The following is a 25,533-nucleotide window of genomic DNA, read 5'->3' as shown; positions in this document are numbered from 1 at the left end:
GGAGGTTAAGGAACAAAAGAATGTTGTCAACCATTAGAACTTCAATGTATCCATATAAATCATCAAACTATATCTTCTTAGTGAAATAAAGACGGGTTAAGCTGTATCCATACTGGCCAAGAATTGGCCGACAGGCCTGTTTTCAGATTCATTCTGCATGTTGTTATCTAAATTTACAGTTAATACTTGACTGCTTTGAACAACGCTTGCATATTGTCAACATCGTATTTCCCTCCTTCTCCTCCTTATGCAACATAATACTAGATGTTGGTGTGATGAAGGCGCGTGATATGGTTTATTTAGGTCAGGTTCCTCTCGCAGCTCTCGCAGGTCCATGGAGTCTCGTCTGTTCCTGGGATTGTTGTCTTGTGAGGATCTGTTTGTGTTGCTTACTAATAGTCATGTGTGCAGGAGGAAATAGATGTGAGACTTCAGTGTGGGGATTTGTAGAGCGTTTTGGATTCTACGCAAGTGAGGATACTGAAATTCTTTGCGGATTTAGCAAGCATTAAAATGATTACTTGGATTTAGAGTATCAGGCTTTTATCTGAATATTTACTGGCGACACAAAAATAAATGAGGATAAATACAATGGAAGATTGGAAGAAACTAGACGTTCATAATGGATTGTCTGCTTTATTAAGAATGTTATATCCGTTAATAATGGCTAATCCTTTTTTAAAGTAACTGAACACTAGAACACTGATATATTAACAATGCAATCTTAACATTCTGGCTTCTTCAATTGATCATTTGTCTCTCACCTCACAATATTTTCCAAATACATGAGCATATAGAATATACACATAAATTAAGATGTTAGAAAAAACATATCAATATAATAATAATAAACAAAAGGCGTGAAGCACCTCTCACTGCCTAGGCTTCAAAGTGGGTTGAGAAGTGAAGTACCTCTCATTGTCAAGGCTTCAAGGAGCGGGTGTTGTGAGAAGTTCTCATTGCCAAGGTTTTTGGTGTCGAGTAGGAAGAACATCTCATTACGTCTCATAGCCTACCCTATAACGCTATAACGTCTCATAGCCTACCCTACCCTATAAAGCTATAACGTTTCATAGCCTACCCTACCCTATAGCCTACCCTATAACGTCTCATAGCCTACCCTATGACTATATGAATATATCAAGACGAGCTTTTCGTCTTGATATTCCCGTAGGGAGAACACGATCAATAGTCGACAGATCCCATGGAAGCGTAGCCTATGACGTTACTCCACGTGGGTGTAGGCAGCCTTCATTCTCAGGCCAGCATGAGGTACAGCATCTATTCTACAGGAGATTTCAGCGATACTCCAAGTAGCTATCTTCCCGTCTGTCTGTGGGTGTGGCTGTGTGCTATGTTACTGAAGTAAGCACTTGCGTATTTTGAACGTGTACGCGTGTTTTAAAATAGCAACCGGAATTACAGTATTGTATAAATCTTACATAACATAGAATTACTTTTATGGTTAATATATATTTATTCAATTATTCATATTCAATTATTTATAAGTGCGAAAGTTGATTTCTAATTTATTTTTAGGCAATATTTTATGTTCAATGTATTGTTAAAATCTGTTTTTATGATTCTCTTAATAATGTATGCTGCTTCCGACTTTGCTCCATTGCTTGAAGGTTTTTGATTGACCGACTCGAAAGATGACTTGTACAATACGTTATTGACAGTTGTGTATGATACTTAAGGTAAGGAAGTGTTTATATGCCAGAGAGAGAGAGAGAGAGAAGTGATCTTTGAACCTTTAAAAAGCAAAAGCTCTTTTTCTGGCACCTGCCCAATGCTTTCCTTTGATCGTACTTTTGTTATTCATCAGCAAAGATTGGTCAAGAACCCGGATCTTGCACTCGTTATAACAGGGGCAATATCCGGCATGCCGGAAGATTGGCCAATCTTCCGGCATTGGAGTTCAATAGTACACTGGGAGGAAAAGTATTGGATTGGTGCCAGAGAAGGTGGGGGAAGCCGAAGGGTCAGGGAGGCGGGGGAAGACCCAAGGTTGAATGAAAGTGCGTGTGTGAGTGTGTGCGAGTGTGTGACCCAGAGCCCTGCTCCTCACCACTGCCCAACCACTGCCCTCAGTTGATAATTGTGATTTGTCGCGCGCGCACCTCCCAGGAGGTTATCTCTACAAGTGCCTGTCACTTGGTGTTGTTGGTCTGGGATACTCGCCAAGTTAATAAGGTAAGCTGTATGACTCGAGAATTATGTTATCAGATGAATGATAATGTTGCTTATATTGGAATAAGAACAATATATCAGTGGTGGGATGGTAGCCTAGCTCTGGCTCATCTAGGTCAGTAACTTAGGCTTTTTATTCAGTTTAATTGAATTAGTTTATTACTTTGTCTTGGTAAATATTGTGAAACAGACACTTCGAATTGAACTGCTATTTTGAGTAATCGACTCAATCGATTTAAGCAATCGATACCCGGCTGGCCGGTTATCAGAGACGTTTCCCATGCGTTCAACTCAATTTTATAATCATCTACTGCGCAAGTCGATAACCGATAATGAATTTCTCATTTATCTTACGTGTTAATTACTGGAAGATGGAGAGTTGTGCACGATTACATAAGTGTTATTTGGTTCAACTAAACGAGTTCGAGCCTCTGACCAAACTTGGTGGTGGCTGGACTTGTCTCCCGTCCTGAGATCTGGACGTTCAGGTTTTTAATGGTTCGTTATCTAAGCCTCTCACTTTCTCTCACTCTCGTTAGCACACTACAGCTCGCTCCTGTACATAAACTATATCTCGCTCTCCTGTTTATAAACTATGTATTTCTCATACAGTATACCTTGCTCACACTATATCTCTCGCTCTGATGGAATTATCTACCCCCTCTCTGACTTATGCTACTCTCTCACCCTCTGCCTCATCCCCACTCCTTGTCACCCTTGCACTTACTTCCCTTTTCCGTGAACTTTCCTGTGTTGCAGTAAAAGTCATCTTGCACTATCCAAGTCGATTCGAAATTATTTTCAATTCTGCATCACCTTCAATACTGAACGGGTTCCTGACCCCTTCAGGGAGTGGGAATATTGCGACATATATTGAGGGTGTAGCCGCCCCTTAAGAGAAATATTCTTAGAGTTTAAATGCGTCGACTTATTTATTTACTGAAGTTATATTTTTTTCGGATAAATATTATTGACTTTATTGGGTCTTTGTAGTCATATCGGTCGCCATAACTTACGATACACCGGCGTCGTATATGTACCAAGAGTCGTAGAGACTTTGTCTTATGTATAACATGTTAACAGAAACGATAATAGCGAATATGACGACATGTGAAGTGTGGGATCTGATTGATTGATTGATGAAGATTAAGCCACCCAAAAGGTGGCACGGGCATGAATAGCCCGTAAGTGGTGGCCCATTTGAGCCATTACCAGTATCAAGAGCTGATACTAAAGATCTGTGGAGGTGCGACTGCACCCTGCGTGACGGGAGATGTCTCCCGTCCCATGTGGGATGTAGTTCATGCTGGTAGATGTAGGCACAGGTCGAGGCGAGTTAGTAAGCCCCTCGCACCAGGGGAAACTGGTCATCCTGCTGACTCACCACTCTCTCATACCCTGCTCTTGCCCGGGCAGGTGGTGATGCTGAGGTAACGGTGATTCATGCTCCTCACATCTCCCGCTGGTGTCACACAGGAGGCGGTGATGCTGACCTAACACTGGCTACGAGGCGCGATAGGTGTTGGCGGACGAGTATTATGTTTCTGCGACCCGTTTACAGCTTCCCACTCTCCTTTACGTAAAGGAATTCAAATGTGTAACTTTCCTGTTAAGACCTCTTTAGTATTGTATTACTATATTAATATTTGATTTCTGACTTAGCATTTGTTATATATATGTTATGTTTTGAGTCGTATCTGAATGTGTTGGGGCTGTAGCCATGGACTTACTTGTACATTAATAATAACTTCAGTGTACACAGTCTATTTCAATTTGTCTTAATGTATCATTAATAATACTAACGCTAAATCGTGAATAATAATTATTGCACAGAAAAAATGCACTTCTAGTTGTTAGCAGCAAGGGACTAAAACGTTGAGCACTGCCACGTGCTCAACGTTTTATGTAAACATTGCCAAGTACTGAACGTTTCATGTAAACACTACCAAGTGCTCAACGTTTTATGTAAACATTGCCAAGTACTGAACGTTTCATGTAAACACTACCACGTGCTCAACGTTTCTTGTAATCTTCAACAGTCGGTTTTTTCGCCAGAGGACATAATTTTATTTCCCACGTAACTCTAAAAAAACATTGTGTCTGTTGGGAGTATTAGAGGGTGAAGATTATGGGTTTGTTTACTTATTGGTGGTTGTAGGTTGTAGTTGGTAGTGATGGGTGGTGTAGTTGGTGATGTGGGAGGAATGGTTGATTGATTCACTGATGAAGATTAAGCCACTCAAGAGGAGGCACGGGCATGAATAGCCCGTAATGTTGGAGTGGATGGGAGGTTATAAGCGCTGGTGGTACGTGTAGTTACGGGCTTTCTTCTCCTTGTACGGAAGGGATGGGAGTGGGTGTATGATAAGAGCCTGGTGATAATGGTAGGACCGTCTGGTCCTACCATTTCTTATTCTGAACATTGCAATTTGTTATACTCAATTTGAATGTCCGTTGAGACATAACCAATCACAGGCAAGTAGGCCTCTGACGTCATGCCAGACAGACAGTCACCAGCCATGCTCCCAGCAGCCTCAGTTCGCCCGACAGACTCAGAGTAGGTGGACCTCGGCTGGCCAGATATACACCTTGTTGTCTCAGTCAATAAAGATTCACACAGATTGTTCACACTTCTTATGCCCAGGTGTGTGTGTTTATGCAGGCGATGAGTCACAATAGCGTGGCTAAAGTAATTTGACCAGACCACACACTAGAAGGTGAAGGGACGACGACGTTTAGGTCCGTCCTGGACCATTCTCAAGTCGATTGAGAATGGTCCAGGACGGACCGAAACGTCGTCGCCCCTTCACCTTCTAGTGTGTGTTTATACTGGAATGACTAGTTTGCTAGCAGACGCTCTAGTGAGAGCTACGCCAACCTTGAGGGGTTCTGGGTTAAGTCCATACTGGTGGACAGCTTTTATGGAGATGGGGGGGGGGAGGAGGGAGAGGGGTGAGATATGTTTCAGAGAGATACTTGACGCCCACAGGCAGCGTTTTGTGCTGTCTTTAGGAAGGTTGATGTCTTCCTGGGCAGTTTAGCTATCATATAATAGTATTCGAATGGTTTTACAATAGAGAGCGAACAAGTATGCTTTTCATGTTCACCAGAAAAACCTTATTGACCCATTGATTTGAAGCACAGGTTCAAGTTCAAGTACGTTTATTGAGACTAAAATACATCTCAAAAGGATAAAGTAGCGGTCACACACAGCACCGCTCCTGTGCCAGGTAAGTCCACTACGGGTTCAACAAAGCCCGTGCTACTTGCCCCGCTCCTGTGCCAGGTAAGTCCTCTACGGGCTCACCATAAACCGTGCTACTTGGAACTTGTTCCGAGTAGCTGAATCTATAACAACAACAACGGATAGAGTAGGTTAGGCTAGTTCTACCCTCCGGAGCGCTGGTGGAGTATGTCCCACCCAGTTGTGAAGACGAGTATGGCACCAGACTGTCAAGGATACGAGTGTCAAGGTGGGTATGACAGCCAGGCGAGACCTTGTCATCTGACAGCTGAGTGGACAGCGCTTCGGATTCGTAGTCCTGAGGTTCCGGGTTCGATCCCCGGTGGAGGCGGAGAAAAATGGGCAAAAAGTTTCTTTCACCCCTAATGCACCTGTTACCTAGCAGGAAATAGGTACCTGGGAGTTAGACAATTGCTACGGGCTACTTCCTGGGGGAGGGGGGGTGTAACGAAAAGGAGGCCTGGTCGAGGACCGGGCCGTGGGGACGCTAAGCCCCCGAAATCATCTCAAGATAACCTCAAGAAGATTGTCACATATACACACCCACTCTTACCTTTCTTCCTTCCTACTCCTTTGCCTCTATAATTATTACCTTACCCACATTCCTGCCTTTTGGCTTACTGTTACGACCCTGGGTTCCTTAGTTGGAAACCAGAGGTCAAATTGAGCTCTAAATAATTACTTTACATTAATTCCTAGACAGCAGATCTGTTTCTAAAACCTTGAAGCATTAACAGGAACCTATGTTCCTTGGGGGAGGCGAGGCCTATCTATCCCCACTATTTTTGATACATGTTGATTCTAGCTGTTGGTCCTTCTCATTAATACTCTATACCCCCCCCCCATAAAAAGTAAGCAAATTGCAGGCGATGAGGCACAATAACGTGGCTAAAGTATGTTGACCAGACCACACACTTGAAGGTTAAGGGACGACGACGTTTCGATCCGTCCTGGACCATTCTCAAGTCGATCCTGGACCATTCTCAAGAGAATGGTCCAGGACAAACCGAAACGTCGTCGTCTCTTAGCCTTCTAGTGTGTGGTCTGGTCAACAAGTAAGCAAATTCATAACTCTTACCCATCTAGCAACTCGCCTGCCGAAGGTGGTGTCTATACTCTGTCCCTTACCACACCTGCACACGAGGCCCGCTTGCCTTCCAAGGCCAAGATTCAGTAAACATTTGCATATCTATTTACGAAGCCTGTACATCTTCCCTCAATCATGGCGGTTTTGCTTACATTTATTTAATAGTTTGAGCTCCGAGGTACTAAGACCCCCGTACTGCTCCAGGGATTTTCACCAATAGATATCACCAGGCTGTTTATAACAATAATAACCTTGGCTTGTTAAAGTTCAAAAGTCTTAAAAGACTGTTTAATAAATGTAAACAAAGCCATCGTGATTGTTGAAAGGTGTACAGGTTTCGTAAGTGGATGCTTAAATGCTTAATGAATTCACTTGATTGATGGGTTGATGAAGATTAAGCCAGCCAAGAGGTGGCACAAGCATGACTAGCCAGTAAGTTAACGAACCCTGACCTTGCTGGCTTTTATAATCGCCTCACGCTTCCCTAAAGGCACTTGTTTGTGTGTTACCCGTGTTGGTCAAGGCTGGTGGCATTATAGTGACAAGTGACTCTCTGTGTCAATGTTGACGTGGTGTGCCCAACCGCGTCTTATCGTATATCAGCACATGTTGTGTGTATCTAAGGCCACCTTACGGGCTATTCATGCCTGTGCCATCCCTTGGGTGGCTTAATCTTCATCAATCAATCGTATGTAGTCACTTAGATGTGTTTGCAGGGTCGAGTAACAGCTCCCTAATCTAGCTTTTCCATTTCCTGGTCTGCAATGCAATAACTTTCATTCCTCATTGATCTCGTATTTAATTCTGAAGCTTCTTGTTGAATTTGCCTCAACGATCTCCTCTTGTAGTCCGTTCCAGATGCTTAGAACAACGTTATGTCTAGACCAGCGACTGAGAAATAGACGGGATGGAGGGAGAAGTTGAGAGGTGTGGAGAGAGAGAGAGAGAGAGAGAGAGAGAGAGAGAGAGAGAGAGAGAGAGAGAGAGAGAGAGAGGGGAAGGTGAGGTAGGGTGTTGAGGTGTGCCTCTCTCATCATATAATTATTTGCGAATGGTAAAGAAGAGGCATATAGTGTCTCTCCTTCATGCACGCTATTGTTAGTCTCATTTCCATTCCATAACTTTCCTTTAGCGTGCGCGTGCGCGTGTGTGGGCGTGGGCAGTGAATCTATACCACACTGGGCGGCCTTCTATGCCGCCCACGCCCACCGCACCGCCCTGACCCCACGCCCACCACAGCCACGGAACAATTCCCGGAGAAGTGTCGAGTACCCTTGGCCTGGACGCCTGCAGGGGCGTTACTCACTTCAGGAAGGGAGGATACACAGGGGAGGAACATGCGCAGCTCGGCACTGGCAACTTCCGCACCACCAGCCTCTTGTTGTTTTAGATTCAGCTACTCGGAACAAGTTGCAAGTAGCACGGGCTATGGTGAGCCCGTAGTGGACTTACCTGGCACAGGAGCGGGGCAAGTAGCACGGGCTATGGTGAGCCCGTAGTGGACTTACCTGGCACAGGAGCGGGGCAAGTAGCACGGGCTATGGTGAGCCCGTAGTGGACTTACCTGGCACAGGAGCGGGGCAAGTAGCACGGGCTATGGTGAGCCCGTAGTGGACTTACCTGGCACAGGAGCGGGGCAAGTAGCACGGGCTATGGTGAGCCCGTAGTGGACTTACCTGGCACAGGAGCGGGGCAAGTAGCACGGGCTATGGTGAGCTCGTTGTGGACTCACCTGGCACAGGAGCGGTGCTGTGGTGTCGTTAGCACCAGATTGATTGATAAAGATTAAGCCACCCAAGAGGTGGCACGGGCATGAATAGCCCGTAAGTGGCACCACTAGCCAACTATGTATATATACTCGCCTAGATGCTCTTGTAAGGTCAAGTTAGGCTCCTGGCCCCCGCCTTCCGAACGTTCTTAACTTAATTACTGCAATGACTCATTTCTCACACTTTTATCATATTGACGGCTAAATTTTTTAATCGAATTACCTTCAATGACTTCTACGTCTAACTTGCTCCATTTATTGACAGGTTTAACACCGAAAAGCCTGTCCTGACTCTTCTTATTAGTTTTGTATCATCTGTGTGTATATTTACTCTTTGTGTCTGCAAAATCGAGCTATTAGCTCTTGGATCCCGCCTTCCTAACCAATCTATTTTTATTATATTATATATATCACATATATTTCTCTCTAACACACACACATCCCCAGGAAGCAGCTCGTAGCAACTGTCTAACTCCCAGGTACCTGTTTACTGCTAGGTGAACAGGGGCATCAGGATGAAAGACACTGAATTTGTCTCTCTCTACTGCCAGGATCGAACCCTGGTCCCTAGGTCCAAGAGTCTAGAGCGCTGTCTACTCAGCCAGCCAGCCCCTGTGTGTGTGTAATTACCTAAGTGTAGTTACAGGATGAGAGCTACGCTCGTGGTGTCCCGTCTTCCCAGCACTCTTTGTCATATAGTGTGTGTACTCACCTAATTGTACTCACCTAATTGTGCTTGCGGGGGTTGAGCTCTGGCTCTTTGGTCCCGCCTCTCAACCGTCAATCAACTGGTGTACAGATTCCTGAGCCTATTGGGCTCTATCATATCTACATTTGAAACTGTGAATGGAGTCAGCCTCCACCACATCACTTCCTAATGCATTCCATTTGCTAACTACTTAATGTGTGTGTGTGTGTGTGTGTGTGTGTGTGTGTGTGTGTGTGTGTGTGTGTGTGTGTGTGTGTGTGTGTGTGTGTGTGTGTGTGTGTGTGTGTGTGACAGGGGTCTCTATCTTTCCGGGGTGACCAGTTAGGGCAAGGCAAGGTTGACAGCAGCTGCTACAAGGTCGCTTTATGACAGTAGGTCGTGGTTTATATTCGTGGGTTCTGAACACCTAAGGTGTAGTTTGGGGGGGGTTGGGCTTAAGACTCTGATTGATTGATTGATGAGGATTAAGCTACCCAAAAGGTGGCACGGGCATGATTAGCCCGTAAGTGGTGGCCCTTTTGAGCCATTACCAGTATCAATAGATGATACTGGAGATCTGTGGAGGTGCGACTGCACCCTGCGTGACGGGAGATGTCTCCCGTGTTAAGACTCTTCAACCTCTCGGTATATATACACCTAGAAATGGGCTACACCTCAGTTACAGCCCCGCTCCTGTGCCAGGTAAGTCCACTACGGGCTCACCATAGCCCGTGCTACTTGCAACTTTTTTGTTCCCAGTAGCTGAATCTATAACAACAACAGGCTACCTCCTCTTGTTCGATACCTTCCAGAGTCTTGACAAACACATTTACAAATACATTTACATGTCACAGTAATAACTTTATCACAGTACGACATCTTATAAATAACTTGGTATATCAATACATGTAGTTCACTATCTTATTAATACTTTGCTTCGGTGATAACTTGTCTAGCTAGTAACTTTCTGTGATTATAACTTGGCTCATTAACACCTTGTCACGGTATGTGAGGTGACTTGGTGGGACTTCAGGAGTAGAAAGTTACTTAATGGCAGGCAAGCTTGTAATTCCCTGGGAAAGCTTCCGAGCTGAGGAGGAAAGCCAGAAAACTGGAGAGAGAGAGAGAGAGAGAGAGAGAGAGAGAGAGAGAGAGAGAGAGAGAGAGAGAGAGAGAGAGAGAGAGAGAGAGAGAGAGAGAGAGAGAGAGAGATTAAATATTCATAAAAAATCTACAGCATCTAAAAGTATTATTAACACTAAAATTCCTGATAATAATAAATGTGTGAGACTGAGTATGGCGAGGATGAGTAGCAGTAGGGAGCAAGGGGCCAGATTCACGAAGCAGTTACGCGAGTACTTACGAACGTGTACATCTTTCCTCAATCTTTGACGGCTTTGGTTACATTTATTAAACAGTTTACAAGCATGAAAACTTGCCAATCAACTGTTCTTATTGTTTTAAACAGCCTGCTGGTGCTTCGGAGCTCATTAACTGTTTAATAATTGTAAACAAAGCCGCCAAAAATTGAGAAAAGATGTGCAGGCTCGTAAGTGCTTGCGTAACTGCTTCGTGAATCTGACCCAAAGCCCGGACGCAGACGGTTGTGAGGGGGGTTGGGCTTAAGACTCTTCAACCTCTCGGTATATATACACCTATATACCGTATACACCGTACCGTATATACAGTATACAAGTGTATACGACTCCTGACGAGAGAAAACGTCCGAAGCTGTGAGTTGCTGTTAGGGGTGACTGCTGCAGTGTGGCGGTACTGGTTCTTGACGAGACACTGTATCGCTTATGATGGGAATATCAGGGTGTTAATGGGTAATATTGACCCTTACTGCACCCCTCTGTTGTGATTATGACGGTAGAACATTAACATGACCAAAATAGGGGACACTCTTCAGAAGAGCAGTCCCATGAAGGGGGCCAGAGGTGGTGGACGCTGGAGTGGTCTGGTTTCCCACTCTCTCACCCGTTAAGTGTATTTTCTCACGCTTAGGTATTTAGCGTATGTCAAGCTGTGTGTGTGTGTGTGTGTGCGTGTGTGTGTGTGTGTGCGTGTGCGTGTGCGTGTGTACTCACCTATTTGTGCTTGCGGGGGTTGACCTTTGGCTCTTTGGTCCCGCCTCTCAACTGTCAATCAACTGGTGTACAGATTCCTGAGCCTACTGGGCTCTATCATATCTACATTTAAAACTGTGTATGGAGTCAGCCTCCACCACATCACTGCTTAATGCATTCCATCCGTTAACTACTCTGACACTGAAAAAGTTCTTTCTAACGTCTCTGTGGCTCATGTGGGTACTCAGTTTCCACCTGTGTCCCCTTGTTCGCGTCCCACCAGTGTTGAATAGTTTATCCTTGTTTACCCGGTCGATTCCTCTGAGGATTTTGTAGTTTGTGATCATGTCTCCCCTTACTCTTCTATCTTCCAGTGTGTGTTTGCTATTTATTCCTGTAGGAATGTTAGCTCTTAGACCCGGCCTTTCTTGCAGTCGGTTGTTTAATGTATTAACTCTCAACCTATATCTACTACATCATATCTACTACATCATATCTACTACATCATATCTACTACATATAGTTTTCTCTCACATGCTCATTACATACAAAATAGGAATCGACAAAATGTACAAAGAGGAATTCTTGAAACCCGCAACTTCAAGAACAATAGATAATAGATTCAAGGAAAAGAAACAAAAGTTCTGAACCAATATTAGAGTTCCCTTGTAGACGGTTGGAACAAGATAACTGCGACGGTGGTAGAGGCCAAAATCGTCAGTAGTTTCAAGACGTTATATGACAAAATGTGCTGGGAAGACGGGACACCATGAGAGTAGCTCTCAATCTGTAACTATAGTTAGGTAATTAAACATCACCAGGATGCATCCCGCAACAGCTTACCAACTTCCAAGTGTTTATGCTAGGTGAACACACACACACACACACACACACACACACACACACACACACACACACACACACACACACACACACACACACACACACACACACACATCATGCGAAACGGCTGATTTGTTTCTTACTCGGCCGGGAATTGAACCCATGTTTGTGGAATGTGAATCCCGGACGCTGTGCGCCATATGGTTAAGTGTGAGAGGTATTGACAAAGAAGATTTCTTTGCAGTTGTGTTTGCTGTGTTTCACATTCCACTACTGTACCGTACATCAATTGGAATGCTTCTTCAACTTGGATTGCAATCCAACATCCGAAGTTGGATTGCTTCTTCATATTTTCAGCTGGCGGTTAGATAACAAAAATGGCTTTTATACATTTGCTTTATTCCAAGACATTCCCACGTGCCTGATGCCCAGTTTGGGGGTCTGTTGTTCACCAGAGGATAACCTATATAATATATATATATATATATATATATATATATATATATATATATATATATATATATATATATATATATATATATATATATATATATATACATTTTCCTATTATTCTTTTTTGTAACTGTGACATATCTTGGTGCTTCATTTTTATCCCTTTAGTGATGTGATAATTTACGTCTTTGTAGACTCTGGAGTCTTTAAGCGAGACCCTAGAGTCTTTAAGCGAGACCCTAGAGTCTTTAAGCGAGACCCTAGAGTCTTTAAGCGAGACCCTAGAGTCTTTAAGCGAGACCCTAGAGTCTTTAAGCGAGACCCTGGGTGATGTCTCTCTCGTGTAGAGTATGTGATGAGAAGTGTATGCAGTGGGTTGTGTATGCGTGGGAGGCAAGAGTTGGCTGGTGCAGTAGAGTACCGTAAATGAGAAAGCTCACTTTGCTTCCCACTGACTCATCTACCCACACCTTTCACCCGGCCGTGCCTCAGTCACCTCCAAAATGGTTTACAACAGCACTGACGGAGAGAAAAAAGATCATGACATGAATCCATATTTAAAATTTTGGTTACCCAAAATTCCAGTCAAGAAAATAAAATATGGTCCATCAACCGTGAAGAGCTCAGTACCCCCCAGGGTACTGTGCTTGCTCCAGTACTTTTTCTCATCCTCATACCGGGCATAGACAAGGACACAATCTATCATCCTGTATTATCTGTATCATCCTTTGCAGATGACACTAGGATTTTCATGAGAGTAGACAACATAGAGGATACGGCAAACCTCCAATCAGATGTAGATCAGGTCTTTCTATGGGTTACAGAAAATAATATGGTGTTTAACGAAGATAAGTTCCAGCTCATGCGCTACGGAAAAAATGAAAATATAAAAACGGAAACCACGTACAAAATTCAGTCAAATCATAACATAGAAAGAAAAGGCAATGTAAAGGATCTGGGTGTACTCATGTCGGAAGACCTTACCTTTAAAGAACACAATAAAGTAGCCGTCACAACTGCAAGAAAAATGACAGGTTGGATAACAAGAACCTTTCACACTAGAGATGCTGTACCGATGATGATACTTTTCAAAACGCTTGTGCTCTCTAGAGTGGAGTACTGCTGTACAATGACAGCCCCTTTCAAAGCTGGAGAAATTGCTGACCTGGAGAGCGTGCAGAGATCCTTTACTGCTAGAATCCACTCAGTAAAACATCTAAACTATTGGGACCGACTAAAGAGCCTAAATCTGTACTCCCTTGAGCGCAGGCGGGAGAGGTACATAATAATTTACACGTGGAAAATATTAGAGGGGCTGGTCCCAAACCTGCACACAGAAATAACATCACATGAGACCAGAAGACATGGCAGGATGTGCAAAATACCCCCGTTGAAAAACAGAGGTGCAACAGGTACTCTGAGAGAGAACTCTATCAACATCAGAGGCCCGAGACTGTTCAACACGCTTCCACTACACATAAGGAACATAACTGGCCAACCCCTCACAGTGTTCAAGAGAGAACTGGATAAGCACCTCCGAAGGATACCTGATCAACCAGGCTGTGACTCAACGTCAGACTGCGAGTAGCCGCGTCAAACAGCCTGGTTAACCAGTCCAGCAACGAGGAGGCCTGGTCGACGACCGGGCCGCGGGGACGCTAAGCCCCGGAAACACTTCAAGGAAACTACCCATTTCTTTCGTAGCTGGTAACACTTCCGTTTTCATTTAATTATTTTATTTATTTATTTATTTATTTATTTATTTATTTATTTATTTATTTATTTATTTATACACAAGAAGGTACAAGGGGTTTGTGATAGTATATAAAATTGATATTTTACTTATGCTTTAAGTTCCTTATTCTTGCTGTAGACTACCACTATAGTGTACTTGGGGTACCGTTCGTTAGCCTGAGGTAAACTCGGTAGACCAATGATGTGTTATATTGTAAACTTCATGTAATTCTGTGTACCGAAACACTGGAAAATATTCACTAAAGGATTGGAATTTGGTACTTTTGAGTCCGTTCTAAATTTCAGGTGTATCTGTCTCTGACGACACGATCACATATTCTCACTGCCACGTGTTCCATTCCATATTCTTAGTGCCTCGAGTTAGTATTCTTACCACGTGGTGTTAAGGTTCTTACCGCCTGGCCACGGTTGTCAAGTCATCTCCCAGAGGTGTGAACCATCATGTGATTAGGGAACTTATTGCGCTTTCTCCCGAAGACCCAAGTCACGTTGCTTAGTCGTCCACCCGACGTTCACGCGACGTCCACGCGACGTCCACACTCACCACTATGACTCGTGTGTGTTTGACTTCACGAAAATGGTTTATTGTTTAGAGAGAACTGGCCGAGGGGTAAGGTGTTGTTTTGAATGATTGGTGGTTGTCTTTACTGGTTTTCTCTAGTAATTTGAGTGGGGGAATTACCTAAGGAATTACTTGCGAATAACAAATGTCTCGTGAAAGCCAGCATAGACAACCACCGATCAGAGTAAACTTTTAGACATTGTGTGTGTGTGTGTTTGCAGTGTTAAGCTCAAGCTCCTGAGCCCCACCTAACCGCCAGGCGGTTGTCTATTGTAGTGACGCCTGTCTATGCAATTCCCCTTGTCACGTCTACTCTCTGGACAACTTAGAGACTACTATCTCTCCCTCTGGTCCATTCCATCTACTCGCTGTTCTTACGCTAAATAACTGTGTCTGGCATCCGTGCCTCGTCTGCCCCTTAGGCTTACATGCTTGTCTTACTCTCCAGTCGAAAGTCTGAGTAAACCCAGACACGAGCAGAATTGACTTGGTTTTAAAGTTTCTGGCAGCAGATCATTTCGAATGAAATATTTACACATATCTTGAACAATTGTTATAGAGTTGTTTAACTACGGATAAATCGTCCATTTTAGCATATTTTTTAATCGGGAAATATATCTTCCATGCGCGCTTAAACCACTGGGAGGTGGAACAAATTACTCAGACAAAAATATATATAGCAATAGATGACGGGACACAAAGGGTGGTAGACCACAATAGGTTATTACACAGTCTAGTAACCCCCGGTGCACACTCACTTGGATCCTCTCCTCACGTGTCCAGGATGAGTTTACGTGAGTTTACCTTTTCCCGGAAATTGCTCAATACTACTTTCCTCGGTGGCTGAGCGCTCACAGGAACGCTCACACCCACAAACACTTCCAATCTCATGAACAAATCCACACGGGCCGTGACGAGGATTCTGTAACACTGTAAAAGTGTTTGGTTTAGGTTAATACATACATAGAGTACATGAGTCACAGACAAGGATCGGAGAGGCGCCAGTTGTCTGCCTGAGATCTCACACCTCTAACCGTTAACGACCCCAAGTGACCTGAGGTCAGATCATGAGAATTTCACCTTGCTTCCGCTAAGAGCATAATTGGAGCCGGGTAGCCTTCAAACATGCCGACGTTTAAGGAGTGGCTTGGTAGTGCCGGAGGCTATCTACTTGTGGGCGGAGTTAGCTACTAGGTTCCCCAATATAAACTCGGAGAGCTATCGAGCATTAAGCAATAGGAGACCGGCCAGCGGAGCAGAGCAGAGGCCAGCCGTCGAGATAGGCCGTCACCAGACGGGGGTGACGCTGCCTGAAAATTGCAGACCCCCCCCCCCCTCTCTATTCAACTTAGACTCAGTCCTCGGTGAGTGAACATTTAGGTGACTTGGTCGTGTTTACATATGTTGTGTGATGATCAGGGGCAGTCAAGTTGTAGGGTTCTCGAATTCTTGGATGATGACTCACTTTGCATATTAAACTGGAACATTTTAATTGAATTGCTAAATTATGATACTTCATGTGAAATATAATTATGAATTTATTATTTAAATTGTGTTTAACTTTGTTCCCTAGAGATTTTGAGTTGAGGTGAGAAAGCCTCTGTAGTTACTGGTTTCATGATTTAGAATGAGTACATGATAAAGATGGGACCATACTAATAATGATCTCTTGATAACATCTTTTGAGAATATTTTGTGATACAGGCAAGTTCCATTCCTTGTCTGGTATGTAATGATCATGAATGGATGGTGGCAGCATTTCGTCATCTACTATCTACTCTTCTACTTCTATCTACTCTTCTACTTCTACCTATCTACACCTCTCCCTCCACCCATCTCTAAACTCTCACTTTCAACTAATGACCCTCCTCGCTCCTCCCACCTCCCTACCTCTTACCCCAAACCCTCACTAATTACTTCACTATTCATTTCTTTCCTTTCGTTTCCTCTTATACGTTTGGGGCAATGATTCTGTATTCTAGAGTTCTCTCTAGAGTTTCGGGTAGCTGATCCAGTTACGACGCCTTGTAGTCTTAGTACCTAGGTAGTCAAATACCTAGGTTACAAGGTGTTGAACGAGAGAGGTTGCCTTAGGAACTCTGGAGGTGCTCTAGAATAGTTGGCTAACTGGGGACGGGATAACGGACTAGAGAGAGCTGTTTCCCCCGGCCTCGTTAGTTAACTGGGGGGTGGAATAATGGACAAGATAGAGCTATTTCCCCCACCCCCCGTTACAATTCGAACCTGCGTCCAGGAGCATCCCAGACACTGCCTTAATCAACTGAGCTACGACAGGGTTAAAAGGGTTGAAACCGAAGTTCTACTGAACTACTTTTGTTCATTTGATGCATCACGTTAGTGTGATCTCTGTGTGTGCTTCCAATCTCTTTTGGTATTATTAAGATTATTATTGTTATTGTTGTAAGTACACGTGAGGGTGCTTACATTACGATGTGGCGGGAGACAAGGTACGGATCAATATATTATTCGTGGTAGCAGTCTTCGTGGCGAAGTGGTCACGCACTCGCCTGGCGTTTCGCGAGCGCTTTAGCCTGTGTTCGTATCCTGGCCGAGGCGCCAATCCCTAACTGTAGCCTTTGTTCACCCAGCAGTGAAGGGATACCTGAAATTAAAATTGAAATTGAAATAAGTTTATTGAGGTAAAATACACACAAAGGGATGAGGTAGCTCAAGCTATTCTCACCCCGTTCAGTACATTGTGTTAATACATACATATAAACACATCTCAAACAGCCCCAAAAGGGATACCTGTTTGTTAAACGATTTGGCGGGTCGTATTCCAGGGAAAATTAGGATTAAGAACTTGCCCGAAACGCTGTGTGCTAGTGGCTGTACAAGAATGTAAGAACTATATATATATAGTTCTTACATTCTTGTACAGCCACTAGCACACATACTCGTCATAGATCGTTTGCTGATTGTTAAAACTATACTGTATATCATTAGGTTAGGATGTATTAGCTTAGAATAGATTAGGTTTGTTTTAAAATCCGTTGGGGGAGCCGTGATATATTTACTATTTGTGCCTGCAGAATCCAGCTATTAGCTCCTGGACCCCGCCTGTCGAGCCGAGGGGTGTTATAAAAGCAGGGAAATGGGGGGTTGTAGGATGTGACTTGTATCCGCTGAAAATGTACAAAATGGTGTGTTGTGCAGGTTATGGGACGGTGGTCAGAGATGGCGGCCCTGCTGCTGTTGCTGCTGACAATGACGGTGACGGTGAAGGAGGCTCAGGCCACCTGGAAGTGGGAGGAGTCCACACCTGCTCCTGGCCCCTCTTCCGCCTCCTCTGTTGTCACCTCCTCTTCCTCCACTTCCACGTCTTCCTCCTCGTCTTCCTCCTCCGCGGATGAGGTGAGTTTTACCAGTCCTCGCTGTTTGATGCTCTTGTTGTTTTAGATTCAGCTACTGGGAGTAAAAAGTGCCAAGTAGCACGGGCTATGGTGAGCCCGTAGTGGACTTACCTGGCACAGGAGCGGGGCAAGTAGCACGGGCTATGGTGAGCCCGTAGTGGAATTACCAGGCACAGGAGCGGGGCTGTGACTGTGGTATTTGATGCATTATATTCTGGACACTATATATCCGTCATCAGTTACAGCCCCGCTCTTGTGCCAGGTAAGTCCACTACGGGCTCACCATATCCCGTGCTACTTTGCAACTTTTTGCTCCCAGTAGCTGAAGCTAAAACAACAACAACAACAACACGGACGCTATCGTCATTTAGCTTCCAGACTGTATAGTTCTTTACTGTTTTATAAGCGATCGATTTGTAGGCATTCTCGGGCTAATGAGCATCATTCAAGACAGGCGAATTGCTTTAGATTCGTAAGTTTGTCGTTAAATAAAACCATTTAATATTAGACGCTTGTTAAAAAGTATAAACAGGCTGGTCTGGAAGAGAGAACACTGTCGAGGAAATCTTTCACATTACAAAATAATATATATATATATATATATATATATATATATATATATATATATATATATATATATATATATATATATATATATATATATATATATATATAATCATTACAAAAAGCGTAATATATGTTCACTGCCTAAAGCTTGAGGACCCACAACAGGACGACTTGGACGTGTCCGGGGAGTGGAGGGCGCCCCCGGGGCCGTCACGGAGCTTGGAGAAGGGTGACACGGCGCCGTCACGGAGCCTGGAGAAGGGTGACACGGCGCCGTCACGGAGCCTGGAGAAGGGTGACACGGGACCACTGAGCCTGGATGCTGCGCCCTCTGACACACAGCCTAGGTTCATCGGATCCCTTAAGAAGAAGCTCTGCTCCGTCGGCTTAGGCTTCAATGTGAGTAGTTAATGGGTAGGGGAGAAGGGGGGGGAGAGCTGTGAAGGAAGGGGGGGAGCTGTGAAGGAAGGGGAAGGGGGCTGTGATGGAAAGGGGGAGCGGTGAGGAATAGGAGTAAGCTGTAATGGAGTGGAGAAGGGAAGTGTGAGGGAGAGAAAAGGAGCTGTGAGTGATAGTGAAAGAGCTGTGAGGGAGAGAGTACTGCGAGAAGGAGGAGGAGGAGGAGGAGGTGAGAAGAAAGCAGGGAGAGCAGTCTTTGAGTGTGGGATTACGTAATAAACTACCCCTTACAGGATGAGTGTGAGGTGCACTGTAAACTACCCCTCAATTAGGGCATAGAGGGAGCTGAGTATGAGTGAAGGGTAAAGGAATAGGTGAGAGCAATTGAAAGGGTGGAGAGGGGGGGGGGCGGGTGGAGTAGACCCTGGAATAGGGGGGGGGTGATCATGTCCATCTGGGCAATGCAAGTGTAGGAGATAAAGGGTGTTGAGTTGTTGCGTGGGCAGGGCAGGGGAAGGGGGGAGTGGGTGGGATGGGCAAGGGGGAGGGGAATGGGGGGTGGAGGGGAGGGGAAGGGTGTGGGTGGGATGGGGGGGGGAGGTTATATAAGAAGGCGGAGAAAGGATTAATGAGGGGGGGGGGTGTTAGGAGGGGGTGGATAGGGGATGGGGGGCCGCACCTTTCACTTTCACCGGACATACTTTTGTTTGTCATTTTTGTCCATGGTAATGTCCCCCGTGCCCATGGGTCGTCGTACTTTCTCTTTTGGGGTCACTGTGTGGGTCTCTTGGTCTGAAGAGCTAAGAACCTCTTGGTCAAACCTCACCTCAGAGGAATTGTCTTTAGTTTAAAAGTTAGGTCAGGTACGTCTGGCAGGTGGGCCGATGACGGCCATGTTCGGACACTGTGTTTCATGACTATTTTTCTTTGTTTTCTCTTAATTTAAGTAGCTAAGTATGTAGTCTAACCACTGAACATCAGTTGATACTTTTCTCATGAAGAAAAAATCGGAATAAATGTCTTTTTAAGTGTTGAGTCTATTTCATGCAGTCACTAGAAGACACCAGTTAATTCATTATCTTCCAAGGTTTTGTAACTATAATAAAGATTTTTGTGTACCAGTGTGAAGAATTAGCAAAGTCAAAAGTCAGTAGAGAGCTGTAATCACTTAGTTTAAGAGATGGTATATACTGTATATTTATAACATATAATAACCTTAACACTACTGACGGGGTATAGTGTGGAGACAAGGGCTACAAGCTAGCCACTCTCCACTATGGCAAGCCCGTCCACCCTCATGTGGTACAGTACGTCCAGCCCGTCGAGCTCCGCCCAGTGGGTAAGCCCATCCCAGCCCTACCTCACCACCACGGCTACGGTGGCATCAGGGGCTATGGCGGCGCCAGCAGCGGTGGTCACGGAGGCGCCCCCCATGGCGGCGGTCTGGGCGGCGGCAGCACCAGATATGGTGGTCATGGCGGCGGTCTAGGCGGCGGCGGCACCAGATATGGTAGTCATGGCGGCGGTCTGGGCGGCGGCAGCACCAGCTATGGTAGTCATGGCGGCGGTCTAGGCGGCGGCGGCAGCACCAGCTATGGTAGTCATGGCGGCGGCAGCACCAGCTATGGCAGTCATGGCGGCGGTCTGGGCGGCGGCGGCAGCACCAGCTATGGCAGTCATGGCGGCGGTCTGGGCGGCGGCGGCAGCACCAGCTATGGCAGTCATGGCGGCGGTCTGGGCGGCGGCGGCAGCACCAGCTATGGCAGTCATGGCGGCGGTCTGGGCGGCGGCGGCAGCACCAGCTATGGTAGTCATGGCGGCGGTCTGGGCGGCGGCGGCAGCACCAGCTATGGTACTCAGGACGGCGACCATGGCAGTAGTCATGGCGGTGTTGACGACGAGGGCGACGTCAGCAGTATCTACGGAAGTCAAAGTAGTGCCACCTCCTATGGCTCTAACCCTCGGGACTTCTACTACGGCGAGATCCCCACAGGGCACGGTGGCAGTGCCCCGCCTGACCTCTACGGTTCTCCTAAGGCTTCTTCCATCATACACAGTGGTGCTGCTTCTGGGTATGCTGCCCCTCCAGATCCCCCTTCCGAGTACAGCCCTTCGCCAACCCCCTCCTCCGGGCACAAAATCCTTCAAGATCCATCTGAATACAGCGCCCCTCCACTTCCCTCTTCTGGGTATAGTGCTTCTCCAGCTCCTTCAGTGTCATATAGTGAGCCAGTAGGTCCCTCGGTTTCATATGGTGGATCCTCTGCGTTAGGAGGCAACATGCAAACTGTGAAGCATATCCACCTCCACCAACACAATTATAAACTGGACAACAGCGGCGGAGGTTATGGGGCTCAAGGTGTCGCTAGTCTTGCTACCAGCGACGGTTACGGGTTCCAAGGGAGCACTAGTTTTGGCACTGGCCCTAGTTATGGGGCCCTAGGTGACGAGAGTCTCGGAATTAGCGAAGATTATGGGATCCTGAGTAGCGATAATTTCGGTACTGGGGAAGATTATGGAATCCTGGGAGACACTACGTTCGATACTGGGTACGATAGTAACTTTTTATCCGGCCCTGATAATTCCTACTCGCCAGATTCCTATGCTTCATTGCGAGAAGATACAAACAGCAAGAACCACCTTCTAAAATTTGAAAATAGTGAGCACTTAAGTGTGACCCCCTTGCCCCCACTACTAAATGATATATATGGATCCCCAGTTGGCAAGTACAACATAGAGCTAGATGATGCTGGGAAGCTGGTCAGGGATGTACGTCAGCCCGTAAGAGAGGGTCGACCCAGGGAGCTGGAATGTACCTGCGTCCCTATCGGTCAGTGCCCACAACAGCAACCCGCTGGGCCTTCTCCTTTAGCGCGGGAAGACTTGAGCGGAATTCAAGACCCTCGTAATTCCCCGTCGGCAAATAGAATATTTTCCAACAACAGTTTTACCCTTCGGCGTCAGCGACGAGATACTGGAGACACACTGGACAAGATGCCTACGCCCTCCCAGGATCCACCACTAGATCAAATGGCCTTGCCCTCTCAAAATCGTCCACTGGAAGAGTTGGCTGTGCCCTCCCAGGATCGCCCGCTACACCATTTGGCTACGCCCTTCAAGAACAGCCAGGTAGACCAGATGAACATCCTCTCCCAGGATCGCTCGCTGAAGCGCAGCAGGGAATTGTTTCCTGAGGCTTCTCATTTTGATTCTGATCTCTTCACATACGATTCAGACGTTATTACTCTCCCAGCCGTCTCTCAGAACAGCCTTAAGAACGCCCGCTTCTCGGCCGTTCGGAAGACTCCTTACCCCAATATCAACATTGTTGGCAGCGACCTCATCGTCCAGGGCCAAGTTGACAGCCCAGTGGAGCCCTTAACCACCCTTCCTGTAGTACCCGTTCCTTCCACCACTTTGGAGCTGCCAGTGATTAGTGCAGTCTTAGTCAAGAGTCAACGGGGAGGTGCCAGTGACGCAGCCTTAGTCAAGAGTCAACGGGGAGGTGCCAGTGACGCAGCCTTAGTCAAGAGTCAACGGGGAGGTGCCAGTGACGCAGCCTTAGTCAAGAGTCAACGGGGAGGTGCGAGTGACGCAGCCTTAGTCAAGAGTCAACGGGGAGGTGCGAGTGACGCAGCCTTAGTCAAGAGTCAACGTGAGGGCATTGTGCACGACGTAACTCAGCAGTACTTCAGGAACCTTCTCACTAACGTAAGGACTTAATTAACAATTTTATTAACCCACAAGTTTAAAGGTTCATGTTTTTTTTTGGACTGAGTCTTACCATGTTTTCCTTTATGTTGCATGTTTCAGAAAGAGGTTGTTTTTAAAGATTGTAAAGATGTAGCGAAAAAAGTCCGCTCGCGACGCGCTTCTACCAGGGAGGAAATTAAAGAGGAAGAGGAAACGTCACCCGTAAGTTTGCAACCGGCTAGATTTCCATTAATAGGGGTCAGCTGACTGCTGAGACACGCTGAGTGTTGTCTGCTTCAACTCACACAACAAGCAGACTTGTCTCAGCAGGTCCAGCAGCTGAGTAAGATTTAGTAAAGCACTTTCAGTAGCAGTTTCTCTCACGATATTTGCACTTACAGGCTAATTTGTCAGCTTCCTGTTAACTTATTCTACTTTTTGTTTTCCCTGTGAAAATAATGTTTGTATATCATGACAACCATAGCATGCTGTGTGGTTGGTATTTACCTTTAATCCTCGACTGCCTCTCACCAGTATTTCTTCTTCTTACAGCGGTTTCTTAAAGGACTGTTAGGGGGTCTAGGGGGGTTAGGTGGTAGTGGGTTGGACGGCCTCAAAGGACCCGGCTTGGTACCCTCTTTTGGAGTTAACTTTGGCAGTCTACCCACAGGTGCTGGGTATGGGCCCTACGGCTCCCCCTATGGCGGAGATAACAATCCCCTCGGCTTGGACCTTGGTCCTGTCTCTATCAACCCCTTCGTTGGATTTAAGGTTGCCAGTCTGGACGGACGACCCATCTTAAACCCGTCCCTGGATCTACTGGTCACACCTAACGCTAAAGGAGTCCACGCTATCGAGGGTCTTAAGGACAAAATTAAATATGGTTTTGAAAAAGACAAGGGCTATGGTGGAGACTATCCTTACTACCCAGGTGGAGGTTATCCAGGTGGAGGCTACCCAGGTGGAGGCTATTATCCTGGTGTAGGTTCCTACCCTAGTGGGGGTTATTACCCTGGTGGAAGTCAGTACCCTAGCCCCTATTATTCCGGAGGCCAGTACCCCGGCAGTGGTTATGGCGGGTATAAGAAAGCTGGTCTTTTCAGCAAGACTCAGGCTTACGGAGGGTACGCCCCTCAATACTCTCCGAGCTACGCCCCCCAATACTCTCCGAGCTACGCCCCCCAATACTCTCCGAGCTACGCCCCTCAGTATGTGCCTCAATATAAGCCTGTAGCTGATTACAGCAGTCACTCGTTGGGGACCGTCCACAAGCACCAACACACCCACTTCCACGACACCAACGACCCCTACGACGGATTCACTCCTAGCTACAGCCCTTATGGTCGCTCTGAACTTAACGACAAGGCCGCTTCTTCCGAAGTCTCTCCTTCTCTCTCGCGCCTTACACCATCTGCTTCAGGTACCAGTTTTCCTTCTCTTGCTAACTCCTTTTCCTCTTCTTCCGCATCCTCATCCTTCTCCCCATCCCTATCCTTCTCCCCATCCTCACCCTTCCCCTCGCAGGGTTCTGGGTCCATCCCCTTGTTTACTGGAAGAGCCTCTGGTGACAGTAAGGCCGAGTCCGGGTTTAAGTTCCCCGACACGTAAACACAGTTGCGCGCTCACCCACTAACCACGTCCGCTTCTACAAATCTGTTATAAAAACCGTTAATCGAAAACTAAAAACAAAGCTTCACGTGTTTTCAATTGTTTACAAACACCTTTGTGTGAATTATTTATTTACCAGATAACGTTCAACACACACACGCATCACGGAGTTCAATATTTCCGTGTCGACATCATGTTAGCTGTTTCACAATCTATTTAACCAAGCTTGGTGAACATCGCAAATCGTTGAAGACGACGAGATATTTTTGTATATTTATTAGCATTTGTCTTTCATAAACAAGTGATGAACCCGCATTACAGATCAAAAGCTTCTCAGAATTTGTAATATTTAACTAGTATGTAATTGTTCTAGCGCACTATTTGTCATGTTTATATATATTAAGTTATGTACATAGAGGCGCATAATATGGCGCACAGACCTTATGCTTTAGACTAGTTGATTTGCACCGCCACTCTTGTGCCCAGCTGACCTGGCACTCCGCACAGCTGCCTTGGCACTCCGCACAGCTGACATTGGCACTCCGCACAGCTGACATTGGCACTCCGCACAGGTGACCTTGGCACTCTCACGTCGTGAATCTGCTTCGTTTATCACAATTGTTATTATAACAATACCGCTGAATTAGGAGAATAACTGCAAATATCATATCCTCCTTTCCTTGTATTCCGTCTATGAATAAAAATAATTTGGATTTATGCAAATTCATTCATAATATAAATTGTAGATTTTGTTAATGAGATAACTTTGTGTTTTGGAGATTGAAATAAGTAGTTATAATGTTCAGTTCACACCATGGCATAGTGGTATTTTTGGTTGTGTGGGACTCCTTGCTGTAATAGGTACTCCCAGCGCTGTATTGAAGACGTTATACTGTAGTGGGGATTTTCCATCTTGTAGTAAGGACTTGCCTGCTGTAGTGGGGACACCCTGCTGTAGTGGGAACACCCTGCTGTAGTGGGAACACCCTGCTGTAGTGGGAACACCCTGCTGTAGTGGGAACACCCTGCTGTAGTGGGAACACCCTGCTGTAGTGAGGGACACCCTGCTGTAGTGAGGGATACCCTGCTGTAGTGGGAACACCCTGCTGTAGTGAGGGACACCCTGCTGTAGTGAGGGACACCCTGCTGTAGTGAGGGACACCCTGCTGTAGTGAGGGACACCCTGCTGTAGTGGGGACACACCCTGCTGTAGTGGGGACACACCCTGCT

At 45.9% G+C, this 25,533-nt stretch overlaps 1 protein-coding gene across 1 annotated transcript; it reads left to right on the top strand.

Moving 5' to 3' along the window:
- Positions 1-2,101: 2,101 nt before the first annotated feature.
- LOC123746848 (prisilkin-39) lies at positions 2,102-24,303 on the top strand. Its single transcript, XM_069319425.1, has 5 exons — positions 2,102-2,196; positions 17,840-18,037; positions 18,769-19,002; positions 22,816-22,917; positions 23,248-24,303. The coding sequence occupies exons 2-5, from the start codon at positions 17,843-17,845 to the stop codon at positions 24,301-24,303; spliced, it is 1,587 nt and encodes a 528-aa protein (XP_069175526.1). The 5' UTR covers positions 2,102-2,196; positions 17,840-17,842.
- Positions 24,304-25,533: the final 1,230 nt, after the last annotated feature.

The sequence above is a fragment of the Procambarus clarkii genome, chromosome 93, assembly GCF_040958095.1.
Source record: "Procambarus clarkii isolate CNS0578487 chromosome 93, FALCON_Pclarkii_2.0, whole genome shotgun sequence".
Classification (NCBI taxonomy): Eukaryota; Metazoa; Arthropoda; class Malacostraca; order Decapoda; family Cambaridae; genus Procambarus; species Procambarus clarkii.
The sequence above is the reverse complement of the archived record's forward strand: the minus strand, read 5'-3'. Positions and strand labels throughout refer to the sequence as shown.